This window comes from Berghia stephanieae, chromosome 4 (genome assembly GCF_034508935.2).
Source record: "Berghia stephanieae isolate SIO BIC M18660-M18661 chromosome 4, UCSD_Bste_1.3, whole genome shotgun sequence".
NCBI lineage: Eukaryota > Metazoa > Mollusca > Gastropoda > Nudibranchia > Aeolidiidae > Berghia > Berghia stephanieae.
In genome coordinates this window covers 54731212-54757704 of record NC_088363.1, presented here as the reverse complement: position 1 = coordinate 54757704, position 26493 = coordinate 54731212, and the positions used below count along the sequence as shown (strand labels likewise).

Genomic DNA, 26493 nt, shown 5'->3' with positions numbered 1-26493 from the left:
TTCATGTGTTGTGGAAATTAAAAAGGAATGCAATGCAAGTGTTATTTGGTTCAAACATATACAGAAATTAAAAACAAACAAAAAAAAAGAAGAAAAAAAAAGAAGAGAAACAACCCAAGAAAGCATAACAAAAATAAAAACAATCACCCCCCCCCCCCCCCCCAAAAAAAAAAGAAGTACAAAACATAACGAAATTAAAGTTAAGTAATGCATTGCCTAAGGGACAAAAATATTGACTGGAAGGGAATGGAGACTCATTGCTAAATAAATTAAAAAAAAAAAATATGGTAAAATATTTTTTTAAAAACAAAAAAAATAAAATAAAAACAACAAACAAATGACACAAAAATGAATGCATAAAATACATAAATAAAAAACTAACAAAAACACTTACAAAAGAGAAAAAAACCCATCTCAAATTGAGAAAAAAAGAAAGGAGAAAAAAATAATTGGACTTGTTTTTTTTGTTTTGTTTTTGAGGGTTTTACGGCGCTTGCAACACATTAAGGTCATATCAGCGCCAGTAAAAAGGAAGAAATGAGATAGTAAAAAGTTATAGAATTCAATTAAAGCACCCAAGGAAAAGTAAGACAAAGGGGAATTTGTTCAAATAGGAAACAGATGTAGATTCCAAGAGCACACCATCAAAGTACTTAGGTTGAGATCACCTAAAAGTCTCATCCAGACACAAGCACAGGTCCCCACTAAGAGGAATACACTCAAATGTTAACAAATCAAATATAATATGTAAATAAAACATAATACAGTACATAACATAGAGATGATTTACAAGGAAAAAAATATCATCTCCCAAAGCAATAACTATACATTCGACTGTTTCCCTCTCAACCAAGGACTCCGACCAAGGTTAGGACAAAACCAAGCAATCTCACTCCAAGACAAAGACAGAAAGCAAGTTGGAAAACAGATATAAGGGGATAGAAGACACAGTATGTACCTCCCTGCCCGCTATGGGAGGTCAGGATCCCCACCCAGTTGGACTTGTTCATAAGAGTCAGAAACGTATTAAGTACATCAAGAAAAAAGAAGTCTTTACAGATATTCAATTCACATTCATCATGTAAATAACATAATCATATCATATCATCATTAATTTCCCTCCATCTTATCCGTATTGAATAATCATAACATACGTTTGTTTTTTTTAAAGGGTTTTACGGCGCTTGCAACACATTAAGGTCATATCAGCGCCAGTAAAAAGGAAAATAATGGGGAAAGTAAAAAGTTCTAGAATTACAATTAAAGCACCCAAGAGAAGGGAAGACAAAGGGATATTGGTTCAAATAGGAAACAGATGTAGATTCCAAGAGCACACTATCAAAGTACTTATTTTGAGATCACCTAAAAGTCTCATCCAGACACAAGCACAGGTCCCCACTAAGAGGAATACACTCAAATGTTTACAAATCATATATATGTAAACAAAACATAATACGGTGCATAACAGAGAGATGATTTACAAGGAAAAAAATATAATCTCCCAAAACTAACTATACATTTGACTGTTTCCCCCTCAGCCAGGGTATCCAGCCAGGGCCAGGACAAAACCAAGTAATCTCATTCCAAGACAAAGACAGAAAGCAAGTTGAAAAACATGTAGGAAGATAGAAAAGACATTAAGTACCTCCCTGCCCACTATGGGAGGTCAGGAACCCCACCCAGAATCATAACATATTCATAATACACTAACCATGCAATGAAAGTATTACTGAATCAATCATAGATAAAATCAAATTATATACAAGAGAAAAAAAATTCTTTGTTGTAGTTTGAAGGAAGAAACAAAAAATAAAATTGAAGAAAAAAAAAACAAACAAACAAAAAAAAAAAAAGAGAGAATAAAAGATAAAGACAATTTAAAAAAATAATGAAATAAAAAGTGATAAAGGTGCTATGACTATGACAAATTGCTTAGAAATGAATAGAGACTCCTCCAGAATGGAATGGACAGTGTATAAAACGTTATCCATGATTACGTATTTGAAATGGACAAAGCATGAGACACTCCTCGTTAAAAACCATAGAATGGCTAAAGTTGCACAGGAAGGCAAACATTACTCACAAACACATACAAATAAATAAATTTTAAAAAAAGAAAAGAAAAAACAGCAATTAAAAAAAAAAATCATAATTAACTATCACAAACCAGCAACACATGCAAACCATTGATAAAAGACTGATATTTTTAGATAAAAAAATCTAATAGAAAGAAAAAACCCCAAAAAACTAATAACAAAAAAATACAACCCCCAAACAAACAAACAAAAAAAAACAACAAAAAAAACAGAACAAAATAACCTGAGCTTTCATATAGCGCAACATCCACTGAATGGGCTAAAAGCACTTTACAAGCTATCATAATCTGAAGCAACTTTTGCAAACAAATGTGTTTTTGAGCCTATTGTAAAAAAACAAAAAACATCCTGGAATGATGAAAGGGAGAACAACATATTTTCAGAGATGAGTTACTCCTGACCCTATTAAACTGTCCCCGCAGTTTTTCGCGGCCGCAAATTTTTATTTGACCGCAAAAAGCCGCAATTTTCGCCGTTTTTAGGCTAAATTGACAATTTTTTGTTTTAAAAAAACAACAAAAAGCTATGAAAAACTGTGAAAAGACCGCGACTTTCAATGCTAGCATCCAAAACTGGCACTAACTAACGGACAAACATGTCTAGGCCTAGCCTCCCACCTCTATGGCCTAGCCTAGGCTATTGGAGATCCCAAGCTTTGATTTTTGCCTTTTTTCTTTTCTTTTTACTGAAGAGCTCTCGCGTCCTTCATCCCAGAATCCCATCTCCTTTCTTTCATCTTACCTCCTCTCTCTTCACACCTCGCACTAACGGAGACGGACTTTGGCTAACGGTTCAACTTAGTTCAAGAGAAAATGGATAAATTTCTGGCCATTAAAAACAAAGCTGGCAGAAATGTAACTGCCGTCAGCGTCACACTGAGTTTGCTGGATGGATTCATGTGAGTGGCGAAAAATTATTTTGCACTCCTTGCAATTTAGTTTTAGACCACTCGAGAAAATCTTCAGTGGAGGTCCACAAAAAGTCGGACAAGCACTGAAGAGCAGTGGACAGGCAGTCGGAGGAAGTAGCGGGCCCTTCAGCTAAAAACAAAAGACAATTGCTTTTCTTCCACAACCCCAAAATGCCCTATTTGTGTCAATTTTTTTTACCGTACCTGCTGTTTTAATTGTTTGATTTTTGTAAAACTAGCGGCAAATTTTGCTATTTTGATGGTAAATTTTACCATTTTTTATGGCAAATTTTGGCGTTTGAAATGGCAAAAAACTGAGGGGACAGATTTAATAAGCTTTGCCACAAACAATAAATTACACACTTATTCTTTAATAACTGCCCCATGTTTTCACCAGTGAAGTCTATCAATGGAATCCATGGTATTCTTGGCTTGGCCAAGCATTAGAGCGCTGATGTGTAATATCATCTGATTTAGAAAAGAAGAGATAAAACCATTGGACTACTTGTCTCTCAGCAAAAGACTCAATGTAGGGCTTAGATGAAACCAACTAAATGGTCTCATCCTAGATCTAGGACACATACAAACAACCATTTGAAGGGGACAAATGACATAGGGCAACTGAAGAGATAGCTAAGCATGTCCTCATAGCAGATCAAGTAAACAAAGTCACATGATACTTCCCCCCCCACCCCCAAATAAAAAACAAAAAGAAAAACGAAAAAAAAAACCCAACAACCCCCCCCCCTCCCCAAAAAAAAACACAAAAAAAACTGCACATGACCTCCAAAACTCACCATAGGATGTCTGTGTAGAGGAGGTGGAGGGAAGGGGGGGGGGGGGGGGGACTTGGGATTTCTGTCCGGTTTACTGCTTTTATTTATTTTTTATATAAATTCATGCACAAAAGATAAACAACAATGTAAGTCATTAAAACAAAATACTCCATCACAAGAAATTCCATCTATGAAAGACTTACATGATGTGAAGTATAAAGACACTGGATGGCATGTCAATGTGAATGTAGTCGACTCTTTTTTTTTATTTTAGAAGAAATAAATAGAGAATCCTCCAGAATGGAATGAACAGTGTATACAACGTAATCGATAGGCAAACATCACACACACACACATCACTATGTCTACACTTACATTCAACCTGTCATTATTGTGCAGTTTGTAACCAAATATACAAAGGTATCAATTAAACAATCTGACAACTCTTATCTCAGCAAAAATCTAGACACTAGAGTAGGTGTCTGATTGTTGTAAATTCTTGCCTGTTGATTTTAATGCTTCTCAAGTTTATAATCTGGCTTTAATAAGGCCAAAGTCTACAGCAAAATGAAATTCCAAAGACTTGTCAAGATAAAAGTCTCCATATATTTGTTGTTTGGTCTTGTCATGACTTATGTGTCAGCCTGGTAAAAGCACTGATAGGATCAAAACCGGAATTCCATACTATGTTCTCTTTGCTGGTACTGGGATGGCTATCTTCAGACAAGCAGAAGCACCAGATTCAGGAACTATCAATATTCTGGAAAGTGAATTTTCCACCAAATCTGTGCTTTCCATAGGCAGACACAAATTTTCTTGTACTACATTTTTGTTGGGCCACAGTGTCGAATATAAGGGAAATGCAGCATTTCTGTTCCACAACTTCGACAAAAAGAAATGCTTGTAGACCTTTTGCTTTTGTCTTTCTGGTATTTTTGAATTGGACCAATTTTCAATATTAATTTTGTTATTTATTGAAGAAAAAAAAAAGACTTTAAGTTCCTCGTTACACAATTAATTCACTGATGAAGCTGTTTCACGAATTTTTGTTGAGTCCACAAGCAGTCTTGTATTGATAAATACAAGCACCAAGTGACAACAATTGACAGGGGGAGGAGATTAGTGAAAGGAGGCGGAGGAGGAAGAGAGCAGAAAAGAAGAATACAAAGTTAAAAGGAAAGAAAATTTAGACAAAGAATGAGAGAGAAAAAAATCCATGAGTATAAATAACTTAATGATTCAGCAGCGGATATGATTTGATGGCAGTGACCAATCAAAATGTATCTAGCAAACATAAAATAAGATATACAATTAGCATCAAGTCAAAATTCATTACAGTTAACTAATTGAATAACATTGCACACATAAACACAAAAACCTGCAATGTTTTGAAATCATAAAGGTTAAACCCATCAAAACCCTCTCTTATAAACATGCATTTTACTGTCTCTCTATACTTTTCTTGTCTAACAAACCCAAAATTTGACACAAAGTCCATTCTATGTAATTTGTGGGTTGGTCAAGTGCTTTACCAATTCAGACACCAAACTACAACAAAAGAAGTTTAATAAGGAATGGCATAGATAATTGGCTTGGAGAAAATGATATGTAATAAATCACAAATGAATATTTAACATGGAGCCAACATTGCAAAAATAGTGAAACATTACAAATTCGATTTTAAAAAAAGCATTGTGTCAAACTGGTATTAAGTCAGAGTGTAGATGTCAAAAAGTTAAATTAAAGTTAAAACGATCAGCCACCTTCTTCCTCCTTTCTGGATTTCATCTGCACCATATGCCCTGCCTCTGTGATTGTTCTCTCTATCCAGTCCACTATGTCTCGAGACCACCTACTCCTTGGCCTCCCTCTGCTCTGCTTGCCCTCGTAGGCACCTTCCATGTAGAGCTTTTCTAATGACGTGGCCTAAGCATGACAGCCTTCAATTTCTTGATGGTTGACATGAGCTGGCAATCTATAAGACCGATTCTCCCCAAGATGCAAACTTTGATGTCTTGGCTCTCCATGGGACTCTTTATGCATCGATTGAAACTATATTCATTCACGAAAAAAAACCCCACAAAAACTTGACCTAAGTTTCACTTTGGGAACAAAAATGTGATGTAAAAAAACTGGTTTCCATCTCATTGGAAGTGTATAACCACTCTGCCAGAGGACTGGATACATACCTAGTGTAATTGATATTCTGGTTTCAGAGTGATGGCATCTTATTTTCTAGTCTAAATATATGCTTGTCGTCAATAAATGTCATCTATCCTCAGATTTTTTACTTCCTGCTACTAAAATAGTTATACCAACTTATGACTCAATATGTAACATATTCATAAACACTTCCCAGGATTTTGGAACTGGAAAAGAAGAAAGTGCGATGCCACGATTTAACTTTCAACATCAATATCACTTGGACATAATACCGTTTTGAGACAGTGGGTAACATACTCCCTTTCCTTATGATTGTCCCTTGCCATCTGCTAGATTACATCTACACCAACAGTCTTAAGTACGCACAAGAGCCAGAAAAACGTGTTCTTTTTTAATGAAAAAAAAAAAAAAAAAAGAATCAGAGATTGAATGTTAACAATTATTGGGTTTTTTTTTTTAATTAAAAAGATCGGATACTAAGCAGTTGTTTTACAAAGTTAAGAGAGAGAGAAAAAAATTTGTGACTGGTGACAGTTGGCTGTATATATAAAAATTAGATAAGGTGTATATGAAACACAGTGACAGATGGTCAGAAAGAAAAATCCGAGAAAAATTCATCCCCCCCCCCCCCCAAAAAAAAAGCAATCTGCTTTGACTTGGGATTGAACTTCAGACCTTCCTGCCACCATTAACCTGTAGGTATGAGTTTCTATCCAGTCGAGTCTGGCTGATTTTTCGAGATAATTCTTTTCTTGAATTTTCTGTTTTTGCTTTGTTAAGACACGATTTCATAAACACCTTTTCAGATTTTTAGCTTCCACCAGTGCCTGCCTGCTCCCAATTTTTTTTCATTTTCAATTCTTGTATATATAAAATGAAAAATTATAATGCTAATTCAGTATCAAAACAGAATACATGATTCAATGACAACATTGCCAATACTTTCTGCCAGGTAAAACAGACCCAGCTACCCATTCATTGCTGAGTAGAAAGAAGAGTCAGAAAAAAAAACCCAAAAGCAAACAACTTCGACCAAAGCCAGTCCCTTTGCTGGTTATCCGAGTACCTGACCAATTGCCCCCCCCACTTCAATACATGGTAATCTACCTTCATTCTGAGGTTTTTTACTAACAAAGATGACATACTTCATAACTGGAAGTTAGGAGATGTCTGAATCCAGAAAAGTTGGAGATTCCGTTCATAATACAACAATGACTAATTTCCCCCCCCATTTATTTTACAATTGGGGAGTAAGATGCAAATACCTGACATTAAATTTTAAAACAACCCTTGGAACATAAAAGAGTATACTTGCACAGCATTACACAACCTTGATTGAGATAAAAAAAAAAAAAATTAAAGATGGTCTTTCAGCCTATGGAATGGGAGATTTTCCTGGCTTCAGGAGCATTATACGGAATGCAATAATTGCGTTCTACCCTTTGGGTTGAATGCTGGTCTATTCATTAAAAAAACAAACAAAAAAAAACAACAACTTTTCATCAGATCTAACAGACCAAGTCACCCCATCACTGCTGTGTAGGAGTAGGGGGCTGCAAGAACCCAGACTGAAGACGGCATCAATAACAATAACAATCCATTTGCTTGTGATTTACCAACTGAGTTTTTGAGCCCCCTAATTGAGCAGCAATGTAAATAACGAGAAAAAAAAAAAAACAAACCCAAAAAAGAAACAAGAACAGAAGGAAAGTAAACAATGAAAAAAAAATTGCTTACTGCTTATAAAATCAGTTATTATTTGACACCATTTGAATGGAAGTTCTTTTGGGTGAGTAAATTTAGAAAACAGTAGATTTGTTGAGACAAATAAAATCCTGCTTCACCACCTAAGCGTGCTTATCATAAGAATGTGCCTCATAAAAAAAGACAAAGGCTTGGTGAACACCCAATAAATACTGCTATACATAAAGCACAAAACACACTAAATTTACAAATTTATGTTAGTCCAAATAATGATACTGCGAACCTTCCATTACAAAATATGACCGACTTCCCAACCCCTTTTACAACTGTAAAAACAACAAATAAGGGAGAAAAAATGCATTTCTACATAAGTTGCCAAAACAATCCTAAAAACACAATCATCTCCAAAATGTCAAAACAATTAGTAGCTGATGTGTCCGAAATTAAAAACCCTCTAAAAGATGAATGCCACTTCACACGCAATCCTCCATTGACATAAGTAACGGGTTGACATACTCAAATCCGTCAAATTCTGACTGGTCAATCTCACTGATTGTTTTGCTGAAATAAAAAAAGAAAAGAAAAAAGAATATCACAGTAAAAATGATCTTTTTGCACAAAGTAGCAAACTTCCAGAGCCTTAAGGCCCATAGCCAAATCAAACAACGTCCTAAAGCGCCCACTTGGGAACAAAAAAATCAGACTCATATAAAATAATAAAGAAAAAATAAATTATCAATATAAATTTTAGAATTTTTAAAACAGTAATTTTACTTATTATACAGGGAAATAATCTTTGTTTAAGCTTATTAGCAATGTAGTTTTTAATTGAAGGCTTAATTTGTCAAAAGACTTCAATTTGATCTCCTCTTAAAATTTTCTATAATTTAACAAGAAGTAAAAGCTTAAATGTGGCCTGAGGCCATTTAAATTATAATTCTATTAAAAAAAAAAAAAAAAAGAAAATTCCCTTTATTCATTCCACATGGGAAATTTGACTCTCGGGTCTATTCCAAGGGAAGACTAGAATAACCCAAGCATTACAAATTGAGCGAGGGCGAGGTGACTTTCCGGGTACGAAGCAAACACCGTGACTTTCTGGGTACGAAGCAAAGACCGTACCACTGAGTCATGCTGCCATATGCAAAGCCACATAAAGGTATGTGAAAAATATTGGTGAAAACCAGCATTATATAAGTATATGAAATAATAATTATAATACAAATGTACAAAATGTGATGCATCATACACGGCGTCTAAACTGCACTATAAATCTGACCGTTTAGTTTCCCGCTGTTCCGAGCGCCGACGTAACCTCACCCGACAGGTAACCGGGGTCAACAGCGGTCAGCCGATATCAATTCCCAGAACGTAGATTTGACGTGCATTGGGTGATACCAATGGATGATTTCCGTACCAATTAACCTCACGATCTTCGTGACGATGCAATTCCACCCAAATGCAAAGAATTCTCGCAGACCTCCTCTTTCCATCGGTCCAATTTTTATTTCAATATCTCCAGTACTTATTCCACAAGCCGTGATTCAAATTCACATATTTTTCTATAACATTTAAATAAAATTACTTGTAATTACCTCAGGATTCTAAAAAAACGTTGCTATAAACTTCAAATTTTTTTTGGTGTGATTCACAAGGCACAAGTTTTACTACGAAATGAGGTAAGTTTCATTTACTCTTCAGTTTTCATTATTTTGTAATGATTATTTTTCCGCGGTAGGTCAGGTAATAATGATATTACCTCTTTAGCCTTGTTCTTGAAACGTAATATTTCGCTGCGGTTTTATTGTTAATTATATTTTTATTTTTTATTTTTTTCAATGATGAGTTAATTTGATTTTTAAATTGTATAATTTGAATTATCTTGCTAATGTTTAATTTTAAATGACATTGTGTGTTGGGCCTCAACTTAGCTCAACTGCTTGTTAGGATTTTCCTGCCCCCCCCCCCCCCCCTCCCTTTCTTTCACCAAATTGGGTGAAGTATTTGGTTTTTCTTTTTCCAAATTTTATGTACGCTGTTATGTATGCATGGATATGAGAAGTAATACAGAGTGTTTTAAAACTCATTTTATTCATTAATTCACTATATCATTGCTTACATCGCTCAGTCAATTTTGAATTTTCTCTTACAGCATGGACCACACAATTGCAAGTCATAACCAAGCAGTGAATTCATTATGTAGGACATGTGGTATGATTTGTTTAACACAGAAAGAGAAACGTGCCCGCAAGAAACCATTTAAATATTCAAATTATTCTAATGACATTCTTTTAGTCTATGGGACTGACACGGCATTGGACAAGCAAGGAGCACACTCATAATGTATGTGTAAAAAGTACACATTATAAAGCACATTGAACACACGACTCATTAGCTTCTTTGTATTTTCTCATTGCCAAGACGCTAATAATAAATAAATCAACCTTGAAACGGGTTGCACTTGCATGTTTGATATCGACAGAGTAGAATATAACAACAAACTCCAAAACGCAGGAGAGACTTTCAAATCTCATGCACGAGCCACTCACCCTCAGGGATGGTCTTATTGCCTCTGACAGAATACCGCATTACACCAGCAGATCATTCATTGGCAACCACTGCCACAAATACTAACAAGAAAAAGTCTACACTTACAATTATCCAACAAACAAAGAACTGCACCCACGACCCACTCATCATTGACGACGCTTGCAGTATTGGATTAATTTTCGACAATATAAACAAGGCCTATAGTCATGTGCACAACTTTATTTCACACACAAAATCGATCAAAGCAGACACGATCCAATATATTCAAAGTGCAATGAAACATTACACGGATACATACAGAAAATATTTTCCAAACAAAATAATCCCAAAACAACACCTCCTTGAGTACCAGTGCATACCACACATCACTCAATATAAGTTTGGACTTAGACTTCTTGGAGAACAAGGCACAGAGACCTGTCACCAAACAACAGCAAAATTGGAAAAAAAGAGCATCCGCATTATCAATGATATGAATAAAATGCGATTTGTCATCAACGCAATGCAGTTAAAGACCAGCCCCAAACTACACTGACGAGTTTGAATGCTCGTAGCGGATATATTTTTGTTGAGGAAAAATACGTTTTTTGTGAGGAGAAGTATTTACATCTTGTCTTTATAATACATAAAATTCAGACAAATCCATAGCAACGTTTTTTTTTCTCTAATTTTTGAAATGTTGCACCCGCTATATTTTTTGTGTAATTTGTTACCGTTCATTGATAACTTATATTGAGAAATCTAGTAATACTATGAAAAAATAAAAAACACACAGTAAAAGTAGAAAATATAAACTTTTATACCAAGTAGTGATATTTCAACTCATTCAATATGGGTGTCTTAACAGACAATAAAACAAAACATTGTTAAATTGAGTGAAACGGCAATCCCCGTTAGGTAAATTCCTCTCGGTGATTGACCGCTCACCGTGACCGGGTCAGCAGGTGTCAGGAACGGGATACCGTCTCAACTAAACTGTTGTCGTTGTGTACGCTGTGCATACAACAGTTGATGCATGACATGTATGTATAAGAAATGAAGTGAGTAAGAAAGTGCCAGAAGAGAATAGAGAATTAAAATTTTTGTGGTGATAGGGGCTCGAACCCGCGACCTTAATGGTGCGATAACTCCATAGGCTGGGGAGAGCGTGGCTCTACTGTCTGAGCTATCCACCACTCTAAAAAAAGTGGTATCAAACACTATGTCAAAATTGAACCGCTCTCCCCGACTTCTTGAGGTCATGGGTTCAACACAAAAACACTGCGAAGTTTTATAGCCAGCAGTTAAGATTAATAGCCATATTTTCACCACAATCATCTAACCTAGAAACGATTGAGAAATTGAGTAAGCTCCGGTATTTGGGGTGGATATTACTTCAGAAAAGTGAGTGGAGCAGGCACTTAAGTTGACAATAACAAGAAATGAAGTGAGTAGGAAATGCCAGAAGATAATAGAGAATAACATTTTTTAAATGTATGTATGTATGTATGTATGTATGTATGTATGTATGTATGTATGTATGTATGTATGTATGTATGTATGTATGTATGTATGTATGTGTGTATGTATGTGTGTATGTATGTATGTATGTATGTATGTATGTATGTATGTATGTATGTATGTATGTATGTATGTATGTATGTATGTATGTATGTATGTATGTATGTATGTATGTATGTATGTATCATTGCATCATTTTCAACATCGTTCAATCTTGGGGAATTAAAAAAAAAATGGTACTAAAATACGCTTGGTAGATCTGCTACACAGTACAGCGTTGCAAAGTTAGCTAGGTCGAAGTGAACTTGCTCAAGGCCACACGGTGCGATAGGGATTTGAACTCAGAACCTGTTAGGTATTAAGCAAAGACCATACTGCTGTGCTATAAATGCAATGAAAAAGACTTACGGGTCATCAGGAGTGAGACGGACAGGCTCATTTGTGAAAGCAGGGTCAAAGTGTTCCAGATCTCTCTCGTGTCTGATATGTGGCTTGTAAGGGGGAGAGATCTGCTTCTTCTCCAGCAGCTCCCACTCAATGGGACGGAAGAACGGGTGAGACTGGATGTCAGAGAATCCTGTTTGGGGATGACAGCCTAATCTCTCGGCTGGGGCCTGCAGTAGTTTTCAAAAGTGAAGAGAATGATATATGATGTTTTTTGTTTTTAAGGGTTTTACAGCACTTGCAACACATTAAGGTCATATCAGCGCCAGTAAAAAGGAAGAAAATGGGATAGTAAAAAGTTCTAGAATTACAATTAAAGTACCCAAGAAAAGGCAAGACAAAGGGGAATTGGTTCAAATAGGAAACAGATGTAGATTTCAAGAGCACACTATCAAAGTACTTAGTTTGAGATCACCATCCAGACACAAGCTCAGGTCCCCACTAAGAGAAATCCCAAGACTTCAAGGAATCGTGGGCCAAAAGTGCATAGGTCTCATACTCGTCCCTGGCATGGGAGAGCCAACCCACCCCCTCTCCCCAATCCCCTTCCACCCTCTCCCCATGGATTATCTTCATTATTGCCAGAAAAAGAAGATTGTTTTCAAGACAATGAAAGAGATTTCACAGATTTGAAATATAAACCACCCACCCCCCCCCCCCCCCCCCCCCCCCCGAAGGCATCACGCATCAGTGAATATGTGCGTTGGAGACCTGGATAAACAAGGTTGCCAGTTTGACATTTCGACACCAAATTTGGTTTGTTGTCTCGGGTTTGAAAATTTCCACTTGTTTAATTGATAAATCTACACAAATCTCATGTAAATGGCATTTTCCCATAATTTTGGCATTTTATTATGACTTTTTTGCATTCCTTTTCACAATCTTGCATCGTCAGTACAGGCCCCAACGTCCATGGCCCGGTCAGTACTGACCAATAGGCGCCAGCATCTATGGGTCAGTACTGACCAACAGCACTCCATTTTCTCTATAAAGTCATGGGGGCCAAATGATCCCAGAATCAGGAAATCGTACTTACTAGTATTTTTCTCTTTGAAAGTCATGGGGGCCTAAATTTGGTCCCTAAATAGGAAAATCTCAAATTCCAGATTAGCATGCTCATTGTGAGTAAACTATGCATATGACAAGCATGAAATTTGGCCTGGACATGGACAACATCATTTTAGGAAAAGTCACCAAATTTCAGGTCTCTGTGTCAAAAATTGACTGTTATATCCCCTGGGGTCTTTTTGCCCCCGCGCCCCCAACCCAAGCATAAAAATAGGGTTAATAATGGAATGGCTAATGACTTGAATACTGCTTGACGAATTAATTATTTGACAATTTGGAGCAGGCTGCTTGATATCAAATTTCAAAGATCGCTTAATTTTTTCACCTAAAACTAATTTACACCAAAGAAGAATAATTGAGCTTTCAATACATACCACTTTTTAAAAAAGGGTTAGAGTAATTTAAGAGCGATACAAATTCATCATTTTCCATACAATTTTCATAGATTATCTGCTGATTGCATTGCCTTTATCTTTTGTCCACTTTTGACTTTCCTAATGAATGTTAGTTTCAAACCACACGAAGAAGAGTAGACAACAAAAAAAAAAAAATCTTTTAATTGTAAATGTATAGGTCATTCATTGAGTAAAGTAAATTCACCCATACCTTGTTTAAGAAGCCTTTGAGTAGTGAGCCAGCCTTCACAGACAGTGATCTTGGTATACGAATTGGTTTCTCCAGAATTACTGTTAACATTTTTTAAAAAGAGAGGATTAATGTTATAATTAAAACAAAACAAAAAAAAAAAACAAATTAAAAAAAAATTAAAACAACCCCCCCCCCCAAAAAAAAAAACCCCAAAAAACAATTGACAAAACAGAATTATTGTCGTAATAATAATAGTAAATTAGAGATAATTCCAAGTTAAAAAAAATAATAATACAAAAATTGAGAAAAAACAAAAACAAAGCAGAACTATTTTAATATGCTCTGCAGTCAACAACAAAAATAATATTAAATGGTAATAAGAAATTGCCGCCACCTCCCCCAAAAATCAAATAAATAAAAAGGTGAGAATGTAGGTCTCAATGTGTCTTATCAAACTAAATAGTATTTTGAACTGTATTAACATTTATATTGTTTTTGTTGTTGTGAAATCTACTTAAATAAATTTGTTAAAACTACTTACTTTGAAATAAGTAATCCTCTGTGTTTTGGTCAGGGTTATCGGCATTTCCAACAGCATCAAAGGGAGACCTGCCTGCCAACATTTCATACATCAAGACTCCCAGGGCCCACCAGTCCACGCTAAAATCTGTGTGATTTGTCAAAGACAAAGATAAAAGATAAGTATAAAATGATGGCTAAAAAGAAAAACCCCCCAAAATCATTGTATATAATTATAACCTGTGAAACTATACGTCTATTAACAGACATCTTTTGTGATCAGACCTGCTCTGGTGAAAATTGAAAAATTTGTAATATATAATTTTAACAGAATTTGCAGTCATTATTAAATAACATAAACTACCTTAATGTATATCTTTAGGCACCAGGAGGCGCATGTGACATTTTAAACACTACAATTACAAATATATTTTTGAGTTTCAGAAGTGGTTGCAAGACCCTTTTCTAAATTCATGTTATAGGATAAATTGTATACCTGTTTTCTAAAATTTTGAAGCTAAGTGGATTTTGATTTTGTTGACAAACTTGAGAGTAAAATAAAAGCATTCTAAAAAGCAAAGTTCAAATCTGGGCAAGGAAAATATTTATATGAGTTGGGCATGAAATCCTACAATTTGTTCTAATTTGTACCTGACCAAGTGAAAACAAGTCAGGAGCTGTTCTTTGACTTGTTTTTATGGATCTCTTTTGTTTAAAATGTTTGATGCATAATTTAATGCCACGGAAAGGATGAGTATCTAGAGAAAAGTTACCACGAGTTTGAATGCTAAATATTAAACGCATATATAAATATTTTGATTTCAGAATAATCATTATAAATTTTTAAAACTGTCAAAAGTTCATAATTATGATAAAATTCTTTTCACATAAACTCTTTAAAAGCAGTAAAATACTCATAAAACGTTTATTTCTTAACAAAATTGTTTTCTCCTGTCTTTCTAATCCGGTTTTTAATGCTCTGCTTACCCAATAAAAAAAAAAAATTAAACATGGAAAGGCTTGAAAGAATTGTATATATATATATATATATATATATATATATATAATATATATATATATATATATATATGCACATGGTAAAATACCCCCCCCCCCCCCCCCCCCCCCCGCAAGAGTTTGTAAATAATAAACAAAGGATAATGCAAGCCTATGCTCTACTGATGATCAACAAAATACGTTAAATAAACACTGTTGGATTATACAAATACAGAGATAACTAAGTAAAAAATCTAGTTTATACAGATGACAGGTGGATGTATCTTGTTTTAAGAAAGGCAACCAAACAGTAAACATTATAAATTATTGGGATCAAAATCAGACGCATTCTTACTGCCAAAACGGTAGATAAAGTGAAAGGCAGGTTTAGCTCATTAAAGTAATCATAAAAAGAACATTAAAAGCAGTTACCAAAATAAAGTCTTTGACTTTTCAATAATGTAAATAAATAATCAGAAAATAACACACAAATGCAAGTTTGTACTGAGATGAAATTATCCTGCCTGTGTCATGCAGACCAATTTACTTGGCTTAAGTCTGAATCGTGTTATTTCACAATTATATTTTCAGTATTTTGGGAGATAAAACCCTAACATTGTTTTATAAATCTAGCTATTCAAAATTGAAGAAAGGTCTAAATATTTGTCTTTTTAAAAAATAAATGTACGCATTGTTTATCATATATTTATTAGTTGGGCCATACTTTTAGATCCAAAAAGACAAAGAAAACCCCTAAAAAAACAAACAAAAAAAACCCCCCAAAAAACAAAAACAAACATATGGCCTTAAATCACAATTAATTCACCTTTAAATGGTCAACATTAAATTAAGATGCTAAAAAATTACCTACTTATGCTCAAAGCGAGAACAACAGATAAACCAGCATACAATTTGCTAAATATATTGTAAAGAATAAATTCTATAATAGCTTTGAAAAAAAAAAGAAGGTAAACTCTATTATATTCATTTCTAAACAATAAATAAGTAAAACATTGCACAATGATCAAAATTGCACAGTGATTGGTTAATAACTAACAATTAAAGCATCCTTATCTTCCATTGTAAATTAAGCAACACTTATGAAATATAGCTCTATGTATAATCATTATTATTATTATTATTATTATTATTATTATTATTAACGAATATTATCATTATCATCATTATAACTATTACTAATATTAATATCATCATAATCACCATCATTATCACATTATTATTATTATCATTATCATAAACGTTATCATCGTTATTACAATTAAGACTGTCTAAAGCTGTCAAAATCAAATGCTGACGGAGAAGTAAAAAGTGATCTGAATCAATCAGGAATTGATTTCACAAAACTACCAATACCCCTGATATATGTGACTAACAACCCCCCCCCCCAACCAAAAAAACAAAACAAAAAAACAAAAAGAAAAACAAAAAACAAAGCAAAAGTGATAAAAGGCATTGATACAATTTATGAAATGTTCCAGAGCCCTTTATGTAGTATCTGACCTGCAACTCTTTCAGTCTGAAGAAATTTCTAGGCGTTATTTTCAAGTATCAATATGACTGTAGGGAACATGCATAGAGATTAACATCCCATTGATATAAGTGTGTGATAACATTAAATACAATAAAATAGATCAAAGCACACTTGTATTATTCAACTCATGTCTATATTTTCTTTAACAAGAGGAAAGACTCCAAAACTTCTACAAATTGGTAATACAGTAGAATATCGATGAACTGTGATTTGCAACCAATAAATGCCAAACATAAAAAAGTAAGAAAGGAAATGAGAGTTTAAAAAAAAGGTAAAATTGGGTGCATGCAAACTTTCATGTATTTTGCTATTACAATTTATTATAAGAATATGGACCTAGAAACGCATTCTCATCATTACAAGCAAAGCAACCAAGGACAATTGACATAACTGAGAACATCAGTGAAAAGGGATTGACGTGGGAATGAAGGAAGTGAGGGAATGAATGAATGAAGACACAAGATGATACCATAATCCTCTCCTCGAAGAACCTCGGGAGCAATGTAGTTTGGAGTTCCGCAAAATGTGTTGGTTTTGTCACCTGGCATTAAATTCTCCTGTCACAGTGTTGTAGAAATATCAGAATAAAAGGGATGGAGAGGGAGGGAAAATAAAGAGCGAAAATATGAAAAAGAAATTCCTACAAAAGTAAAAATGCTTTCAATGTAACAGGGTTGACTCAACATTAACAAAAACAAAAGTTTGTTTCTTGAGAAGATATGTGAAATGATTCAAAACATTACTGTAGGTATCTCACAGATAGAAAATTAAATTAAGAATATGAACATGACAAAAGAATGGGAGTTGTAAAGAAGAGCAACATGAATTGTTTCACAATGATATCATGCATAAATGAACCGGGAATGACTTGGGAAGATGACACAATGTTGAGTTGAAAGTGGAACATAATTTCATTGAATGCCGAGAGGACGAAAAATACAAGGATGAAAATTGGAAAATGAAAGACCATATAAATGATGATGATGATGATATAAAAGTATCATCAATGATGAGACTCGGCCCTTGTAAAATCAACAATTTCTGTCTTGACTTTCAGCACCGATCTTGTGCAGCTCGATTTATTTTTCCAAGTGAAATCATTTAATTGATGCTTGGTTATTAAACTAAAACTGCTTTAAAAAAAAAAGAAAAACATAAATATTGATGAAATTTATTAAAGTGTAAATCACAAAACTTCGTTCCTTAATTTTGTTAAACTTGCAGATTCTTATGGATATATATAATAAGTTACAATTTAGTAAACAACTAAAAATAAAAGCAAACTAACCACCACCTGTTAGTTGGGTAATACACATAAATCTTTTTTTAAACAAGCTAAATTTTTTGGGGAAGCACATTAAGGTCAATTGAGAGACATCATGAAAATGAAATGTATCTAACTGCTTTCATTTCTGAGAGTCCATTATTTTCTTGGTTGAAATGCAAAACCCCGTCAAATTTAATTTCAAAAGATTTTTACTTTACGATTCACAATTAAATTCAGATTGTAAAAACAATTAGTGAAAATCCAAGCCCATTTCCATTTGATGGTTCTCTACACTAAGAATACAACAGCGGTAATATAAAAAATGGGATACATGGAAGTTGCTTTATGAAATGAGGACAAAAAGTCTTAAAGCCTTTTCATATTTCTAATTGATTTGTGGAAATTCAAAATTAAAGTTACTCCTTTTTCACAAACTTGAAAAATAATCAAAAACGTTCGGGTACTCATCTTATTTAGTATTTAAAACAAAAGTTTTAAAATTCATATATTTTATTTTAGTCATGATAATAGAACGCAGCCCTTCAATTCATAAATATGTTATACATGATGTAGAATAAGATCTTCTCTCTTTTCCTCATGATGGAAAAATTATTTTTATCAAAATATATTTTTTAATACTCAGATCAATACAAACCAAACATAGTAGTTTATCTTTGATATAAAATATGACTTTTAATATAGGAAAAACTGGAAATTGGTAGGTGTTAGTAAACTCTAGTTTTCTGTATGGAAAAAAATCTATGAGCTTGTGAAAAAAGCTAAATATATATATAAAATTTAAAAAAGCTACAATATTTTCCCCAATAATTTCAATTTGACCCTCTTACCATATTCTTCACCCCTCAAAATTTCTGGAGCTATGTAGTTTGGCGTGCCGCAAAATGTCCCGGTTGTATCACCTGGTTTTAACCCCTCCTGCGATGATATGGATGAACGGATGGGATAGATGAATGGATGAATGAAGTAATTGATGAATGGGTATGGAGGCAGATGGGTAAAAAAAATATGGTTGGACGGATGGATCGGATCAAATGGGATGATGAATTGGTGGATGGGAAAGGATAAGATAATATCATTCTGTGAATGGTGCAAGACTTGTTAAAATGAAAATGATGCCAAATTTACAAAATAAAGGAATATAAATAAGGCATGAAATAAAATTAAGTAATCACCAGCAATCTTTCCATTTTTACTGATAAAGCAACAACAACAATAACAATACTAGTAATAATAATAATAATAATAACAACAACAACACTCTGTAATTTTACATCAGAGAATTGTGTGCCCATGGAGCTGTTTTGAAACGGGATTGCGCAATATGAATAAACATTATTCTTAATATCATTACAGATCATGTGGTGTCATTATATCATAAGCCTGAGAGAAAGTGAAAATCCCCATCTATATTTAAATTCACAGAAAAGGAGTTTACCAGTAAAATGTTGATGGCATCACTGTATCAAAACATGATTTTACATAAAAATCAAAGAGCCATTTCAAAATTTTGCTTTACCATAAAGCAGAGGTAAAAATGGAAATAAATAAATAGTTATTAAAATCCAATAATAATAATAATAATAATAATAATAATAATAATAATAATAATAATAATAAATAATAATAATAATAAAAATAAATATAGTAATAAATATAACATCAAATTCAAAACTATTTTCTTTCACAGAAATGTTTAGATTAAAAACTCTTAAGAGAAAATTTAGGTTATTTAACGCAGCGCCACATCTTCAAAAAACATGGAGTCAAAGTAAGGAATCCCATGGTCTCCACTGACATTCGAACCTATCCACAATTTTATCAGGTTGCCCTATTCAATTTATTATCAAGCTCATTTCAATAAATACAATCAATGGGATGATGTGATAGAATGAGTCTCCCAAATATCAAAAGCTGAGGCAATGAGTGGGGAAAAAAACACAATGAGACAGGTCCAAATGAAAATAATAAACATGTACATTGTAAGTGCGCATACAAGGATTCACCATGCTCAGAGAATGGGTTCCCAGTTGGTAGAGCACCTGCTTCACTTTTACCCCAATCCCACTGCCCCCCCCCCCCGCAGCATTTGGGTAGCTTGGTCTGTTAGGACTGGTGGAAAGCACTTTGTGATAGTTTAATATCCTATCCAAGGGTAGCAAGTAATTGTTATTGTCTGTTTCACACTAAAGCAAAAGGGATAAACTCCGACTCCATAAGCCTAATGGCTCTTAAGCACCACCATCCTCAGAGTGCTTGGCATCACAATGCTTCATTTATTCTCCCAGCAGGCCTCACGGAACTACATTTCCATTTCCTACAGTACATCTCACTTGTTAGACATCCAGTTTGTACTACTATACTCACATTATCCATCACAGCTATAGAGAGGTACCATTTCAAAACCGAGTCAAGAGGGATAACAGTTGTAAAAATGCTTTACCCAAGGATGCAACAGTAAGCCCACCCATTTGGTCAATGTCAGTAATCAGTGTTGTTTGACCGTCTAAAAGGATATGACACTATGCTTGTGAGCCACTGACACCAAATTAAGGTAAGTACTTATTCACATGCCGTTGATGTTCTTATAGAAAGAATGAAAGCATCAAAAGTGATGAAAAAATTCTGAAATATGACATTCAGATAAGATGTCATATATAAGTTTCCTGCACTAAGGACAAAGGTTTTTAAAAAATGAGTGAAAACGAGGGGATAATGAATGTTTATTACCTGATGGATTAGACTATGGAGAGGGAGAGGGAGAGAGAGAGAGAGAGAGAGAGAGAGAGAGAGAGAGAGAGAGAGAGAGAGAGAGAGAGAGAGAGAGAGAGAGAGAGAGAGAGAGCACTGAATAGGTGTGGAGTAAGAGATAGTGGGAGGTCGGAGTACAGAAAGAAAGAGAAAGAGAGACACATTAGTCTGTACCTTGCACATTCCATAATCAGTCAGCTTGATATGGCCCTCAGCATCCAACAAGACATTGTCAAGTTTCAGATCACGGTAGACAATGCCTGGGGGACAGAATATCTGACTATTAGTCTCATTAAAATCCAACGACAGATAGATAATTGATAATTAAAATGGTGCCACCCAAAATCAGTGCTGATGGTGACAAGAAGTGAAAAAGGAGGAAAATTTTGAACAATTGCCTAAAAGCACCATTTTTACTGCACTAACCACAAACCCCACCTTTAGAGCAAGTGAGATGATAAATTCACCGAAAGTCTAATTCGCGGATAGTGAATAATTGCATCTGTATGTTCCACCAAACATCAAATCTCTCACTGTCAATACACTTGATTGGTTAAGGTGGGGTGTAATTTTATTTTTAATGAGGAAATTCTTCCATTGACTCCAAAATCGCGGATTTCCACCAGAAGGTGATTTAATGAAGGGCTTGACTTACGATTTTAAAAAATCCCACCTCATTCTGGGGTTAGAATACAACCCCCACCCCCCAAAGCTCTACACAAATTCAAACCAGGTATGACTGCATGTGGCAGAATGACTTTTCAATTATTTTTTTATCATCATGAAATCTAGAAGAGATGTAAATAACAAATCATTGATTAATTATTATGATTAAAATTTCATGTCATGACTAACCTCTCTCATGTAGGAAGTTGAGAGCTAGACAGATCTCTGCAGCATAAAATCTGGCATGTTCCTCTGGAAGACGCCTCTGCCTCTGCATGTGAAACATCAAATCTCCTCCATTTACAAACTCAATCACAAAGAACAGCCTAAGGATAGATTAAATAAAAAATAAACATAATAAGTAATTAAGATTACCATAGCGTCATTGAAGTATAACCATAGAGTCTAGGGCTCATTCCACAAAAACACAAAAAAAAACCCCAAAAAACTGGAGCATTTATATAGCGCAAGATCCACTAAACATGCTCAAAGTGCTTTAAAAGGGGTCCCTAACCAATAGCAACACTTAACATGTAGGACGAGGCATGATGTCTATTAGGCAATATTACAATTTTTTTTAGACAGAGACGCAGTTGTTAATGGTCAGGTACTCATTTTACACCTGAGTATGGTGAGAGAATGTGAGCAAAGAGTCCTCTCCAATTATGCACTGCTCAGAGCTGGTCTCGAACCATGGACTTTTAGATCCAGAGGTGAGAATCAAACCACTAGACCACACACAACCTAAACTCGATCCAAAAGTTCAAGCCAACCTTGATGATATGCCCATTAGTATTTCCTCTATCAAACTAGTAGTGATTGGACAACTGTTAGATTGAGCGGAAAGTATTTTGCAATAAATTATCTTCCCACCCAAGCAATCATTATAATCTAATTATCACTACAGATACTGGAACAAAGTCTGGAACAATGGGCCTTATGTCTGAAGGATTACATGGTTTCAGTAATCTCAAAAACTGTCTCCTAAGAAATGTTTGTGGGGGGAGAAAAAAGATTGCATTTGAGGATATCTCAAATGCTCTTTGAAAATAAAATAAACTCATTTCCACTAAATTTAATGAATGTGTCTGCATAACTAAACTTGAATAGAGTTTGAAAAGACCATATCCTCCATCATATGCAGATGATGTCAATCACATTATCACCTGCTAAAATTCATGACAAAGAATTGCCTTCACCATAGAAAAAAGGAATTTGAGAAAACAACCCATTTCCACATATGGGCATTGGCTGTTGTAAAAGGGCAAATGTATACCAGTTGGCCAGCAAAGTAAAGTGAAGTGAATGAAGTGGTATCCATTACCTGCTTGATGTTTGGAAACAAGAGTGTAGTCCCACCAAGAAGGGGTGATTGGTGGCAGCCTCAAACACGTGTTTCTCTGTCTGGACCCAGTCGATGTCCTATGAAAACACCATCATGGAGGAATAAATGAATTTCAGTAGGATTTTGAGGACAATGAGGGATTTTGGACAACCTCTAAATGAATAAATATTTTGATATTCTTTTTTATTACAAGGTTCATGATACTGATGATGACAAAGGAGAGAGAAGATGATGATGATCATAAAAGCATTTTGAATATTTCAACAGCAGTGATATATATTACTTTAAGAGAGAAAACAAACTTGCTTAAAAACATAAAAACAAAAACATAACAAATGAAACATGCCAAACAGAATATGATAGATAAATTTTAATAATCCATTGAGGATATTACAATATGTTTTGATACTACTGCCAATCGGGATAATGTGTGTCAAGAGTCTTTCTTAAGAAAACATCAAGGCCACAAATACATGCGATTCTCCTAAACGCCACATAACTTAATCAGAAATGCTAACTAGTGTTTAACTTTTACTTAAGTTGTTGAGACTGTAATTGATTCTGTTTTATTCGCAACACATTCATTGTTATAGTACAGTGAATGAGTTAAAATATTTTTGTGAATACTTGGAAGTCATATGCTGCAAAACAGCCCCCCCCCCCCCTCTCCCACCACCAAAAAAGAAGAATTTTTTAATTTAAAAATTACTCAGAATACCTCTGGCTCAAACTTTTTCAAAACCAACCAAAAAGAAAAAAATAACAAAACAAGAGAACAAAAACGAGCGGTAATACACAATATGTTATGTTTGGATATATGAGTCTATATCATTGAAATGAATTAAATGAAGATCTTGCTGCATGAAATAGAAGAAGAATTTAAATGAAAGAACATTTACTTTGTAGATTTCTCCTCTCATCTTTTCAGGCTGTATGTATCTTTTTTTTTACTGTTTCATATTGTTTTTGTTGTTGGTCAAATAAGCATTAGAGCTTGAAACAATTTTAATTATGTGTATACTTTCAGATGTCATTCATTTTATTAATTTTGCTAAGACTGGAAAGAGCCTGTACCTCATCATCATTGACCAGCTCCTTCTTGATGACTTTCATGGCGTAGATACGTTTCGTTTTCTTGTGCTCCACCTGCAAGACCTTGGCGTAGCTTCCACGACCAATCACACGCAAGAGCTGGAAGTGGTCCAGGTTCAACTGAGAACTGTCTGTAACTCCAGAGGATGCCTGAGACAAAATTTTTAAAAAAGTTAAAATTGGCACAACTATTGATAAACACAGAGAAATATTACATTTTTGGGGGCAGCGTGGCTCAGCAGTAGGGTCTTTGCTTTGTACCCAAAAGGTACCGAGTTCTATAACCTGCCGCGCTGTGTGGCCTTGAGTAAGTCACCTAGCCTCAGCTTTCTTATTCCAGTCTTCCCTTGGAATAGACCGTAAAGAAAAATTTCCCCTTAGAGATGAATCACGGAAATTTTTTTTTTTTTCTCATACTGTTAACAGGCGAGACATATAAATTCTGACAAACAAGCGTCTTCATGCTGTAATTTATCAATAATGATGATGCAACAACTACAATGGTGATGATTAATGGTAAATTTAACAATACCTTCTATCAAACAAATCCTCTTACCTCTACTTTAGCGGTCTGTGAAGGAGCGGGGAGGGAGCAGGAAAGGAAAGAAGAGAAATAAAAAAATAAAATTATTTTACTTGAAGCAAGTTGGATCCGAGTGAAAAATTTAAAAAAATCAAATCAAATCCACAGAATGATAACAATAAAAAACTATAGTAATGTTATGTTATAAAGATAATACATAAAGATAATACACCTCACACCCGGAGGAACATTAACATAAAAAAAATAAAAACAACCAAAAAAACAATGAACATGATGATCTGATGGTTATTCTCATGCTCTCTACTTTGGTTGTTTATTTTTGAGAGTTTTACAGCCCTTGCATCACTTCATAGATCATTTTATAGCCATAAAAAAAAGGAAGATGATAAGTTAGTCAAAGGAGAATAGATCTATTTTGCTACATAAACTAGCACCCTTAATTAAGATAAAGGGAATAGTTCAAATATGGAAAAGAAGTGTCTATCTCAAGGCTCCTACTCTAATAGCCTCAAAGAGGAATTGAAGACAAAAAAAAAAGACCAAAATACGGAATCAATATTGACTCGACCCAGACAAGACCTTCAATCTTTCCTACATAAAATGAAGAATTCCCTGTCTGGAACTCATTCATAAAAGAAAAGAAAATAACGTCACTACTAGGCAGGGATATTCTTCTTCTTCGATTAAGGCCAAAGCTTCAGGCTGAAGATTGTATGGCTGTCTTTTCCACAACAGGGGTTTTAGAGGGAAGCAGGAAGCGATTTTTTGAAGTCATCAGTCAAAAGGGCTTGTTAACAATTGGTTGGTAGGGAGTTCCAAAGTCAGATGGTGGAAGGGAAGAAAGAGTAAAGATGATGGTTTGTTCTTGAGTGAAGGATTTCAAAATTAAATGCTGAGTTTCTTGTTTTATTGTTGTTCCTTTTCAAATGGCTAGTTAGAATTTCGAATTTACTGCTTTTTCATTTTCAGATCTGTTCAGTAGCCAGACAGACCTTTACAGCATCTTGCCATTGAACACATGGCACACAGCTTCTCGAGGCAAAATGGTGTCTGCCATGAGTTACAATGGCGTTGGAAAATGTAAACTTGGGATAAACTGCATTCTCGTCCATGATACTGATCAGCCGTATTCACTCTGACTCTGATGTTCTTATTAGATACGATTTTTAAAGAATTTGAACGTGGAATTTTTGCCTTAGATGAAGAATCGCAGAATGTAGACTACGCGAAAAACTAAAGGGTAGGAGCCTCTGTCTATCCCTGTGTATAAGTATAATAAGACAACCTGAAAGTCAATGACGAAGTGTGAACATACAATGTTTAAGTACAAATGAACAGACTATATACTATTAAATATACATTCAAGAAGGAAAACATTCTTTTAAGAAAAAAAGTCAAATCAAGACGAGCAAAATTATTCCAGGAAATGGACAAAAAGCAATGACTGAGGAAGTAAAAAGCAAATAATATAAAGGGATAGGTGACACAATAAATGACCTACTTGACTCACAAGGGAAGTCAAGGGTCTCCGTCCATTTGCACTTTGATATAATTGTTAATAATTATATAAGGGCCTACATAATGACATATACTCATTCCCTCCAAATTTATGAAACAATAATGAGATGGTAGCCCTCTCTACCCACATAAAATCAACGGAGGTAGTTAAGCAGCTAAAGTTAATGTAATGACAGACTTAGCTACTAACTCACAACTTGAGGATCAGAAGACAAAAAAAAAAATTATTATAAAGAACAAAAAAAAAAAAAAAACAAAAAAAAACAAACCCCAAAACAATCTACTAACTACAAGCAATAAAATGAAAAGAATGAAATCGAGAGAGAGAGAGAGAGAGAGAGAGAGAGGGGGGGGAGGAGAGAGAGAGAGAGAGAGAGAGGAGAGAGAGAGAGAGAGGAGAGAGGAGAGAGAGAGAGAGAGGGAGAG

The 26493-nt window shown here is 34.5% G+C and overlaps 1 protein-coding gene across 5 annotated transcripts in view; it reads right to left on the bottom strand.

Moving 5' to 3' along the window:
- Positions 1–6702: 6702 nt before the first annotated feature.
- LOC144970844 (protein kinase C iota type-like) overlaps positions 6703–26493 on the bottom strand; it is a 46758-nt gene continuing 26967 nt past the window's right edge. For 4 of the 5 annotated variants that reach the window (XM_078910931.1, XM_078910934.1, XM_078910933.1 and 1 more), the window contains 10 exons: positions 24562–24576; positions 23988–24155; positions 22893–22990; positions 21758–21894; positions 21077–21162; positions 18982–19069; positions 14341–14466; positions 13818–13897; positions 12108–12313; positions 6703–8210 (listed from right to left, as the gene is read on the bottom strand). In XM_078910931.1, the coding sequence (XP_078767057.1) occupies positions 8123–8210; positions 12108–12313; positions 13818–13897; positions 14341–14466; positions 18982–19069; positions 21077–21162; positions 21758–21894; positions 22893–22990; positions 23988–24155; positions 24562–24576 (1092 nt within the window). In that variant the 3' untranslated portion in view covers positions 6703–8122. Of the gene's footprint in view, positions 8211–12107; positions 12314–13817; positions 13898–14340; positions 14467–17335; positions 17424–18981; positions 19070–21076; positions 21163–21757; positions 21895–22892; positions 22991–23987; positions 24156–24561; positions 24577–26493 lie in introns of all 5 variants that reach the window. The other variant, XM_078910932.1, reaches the window with a different exon arrangement.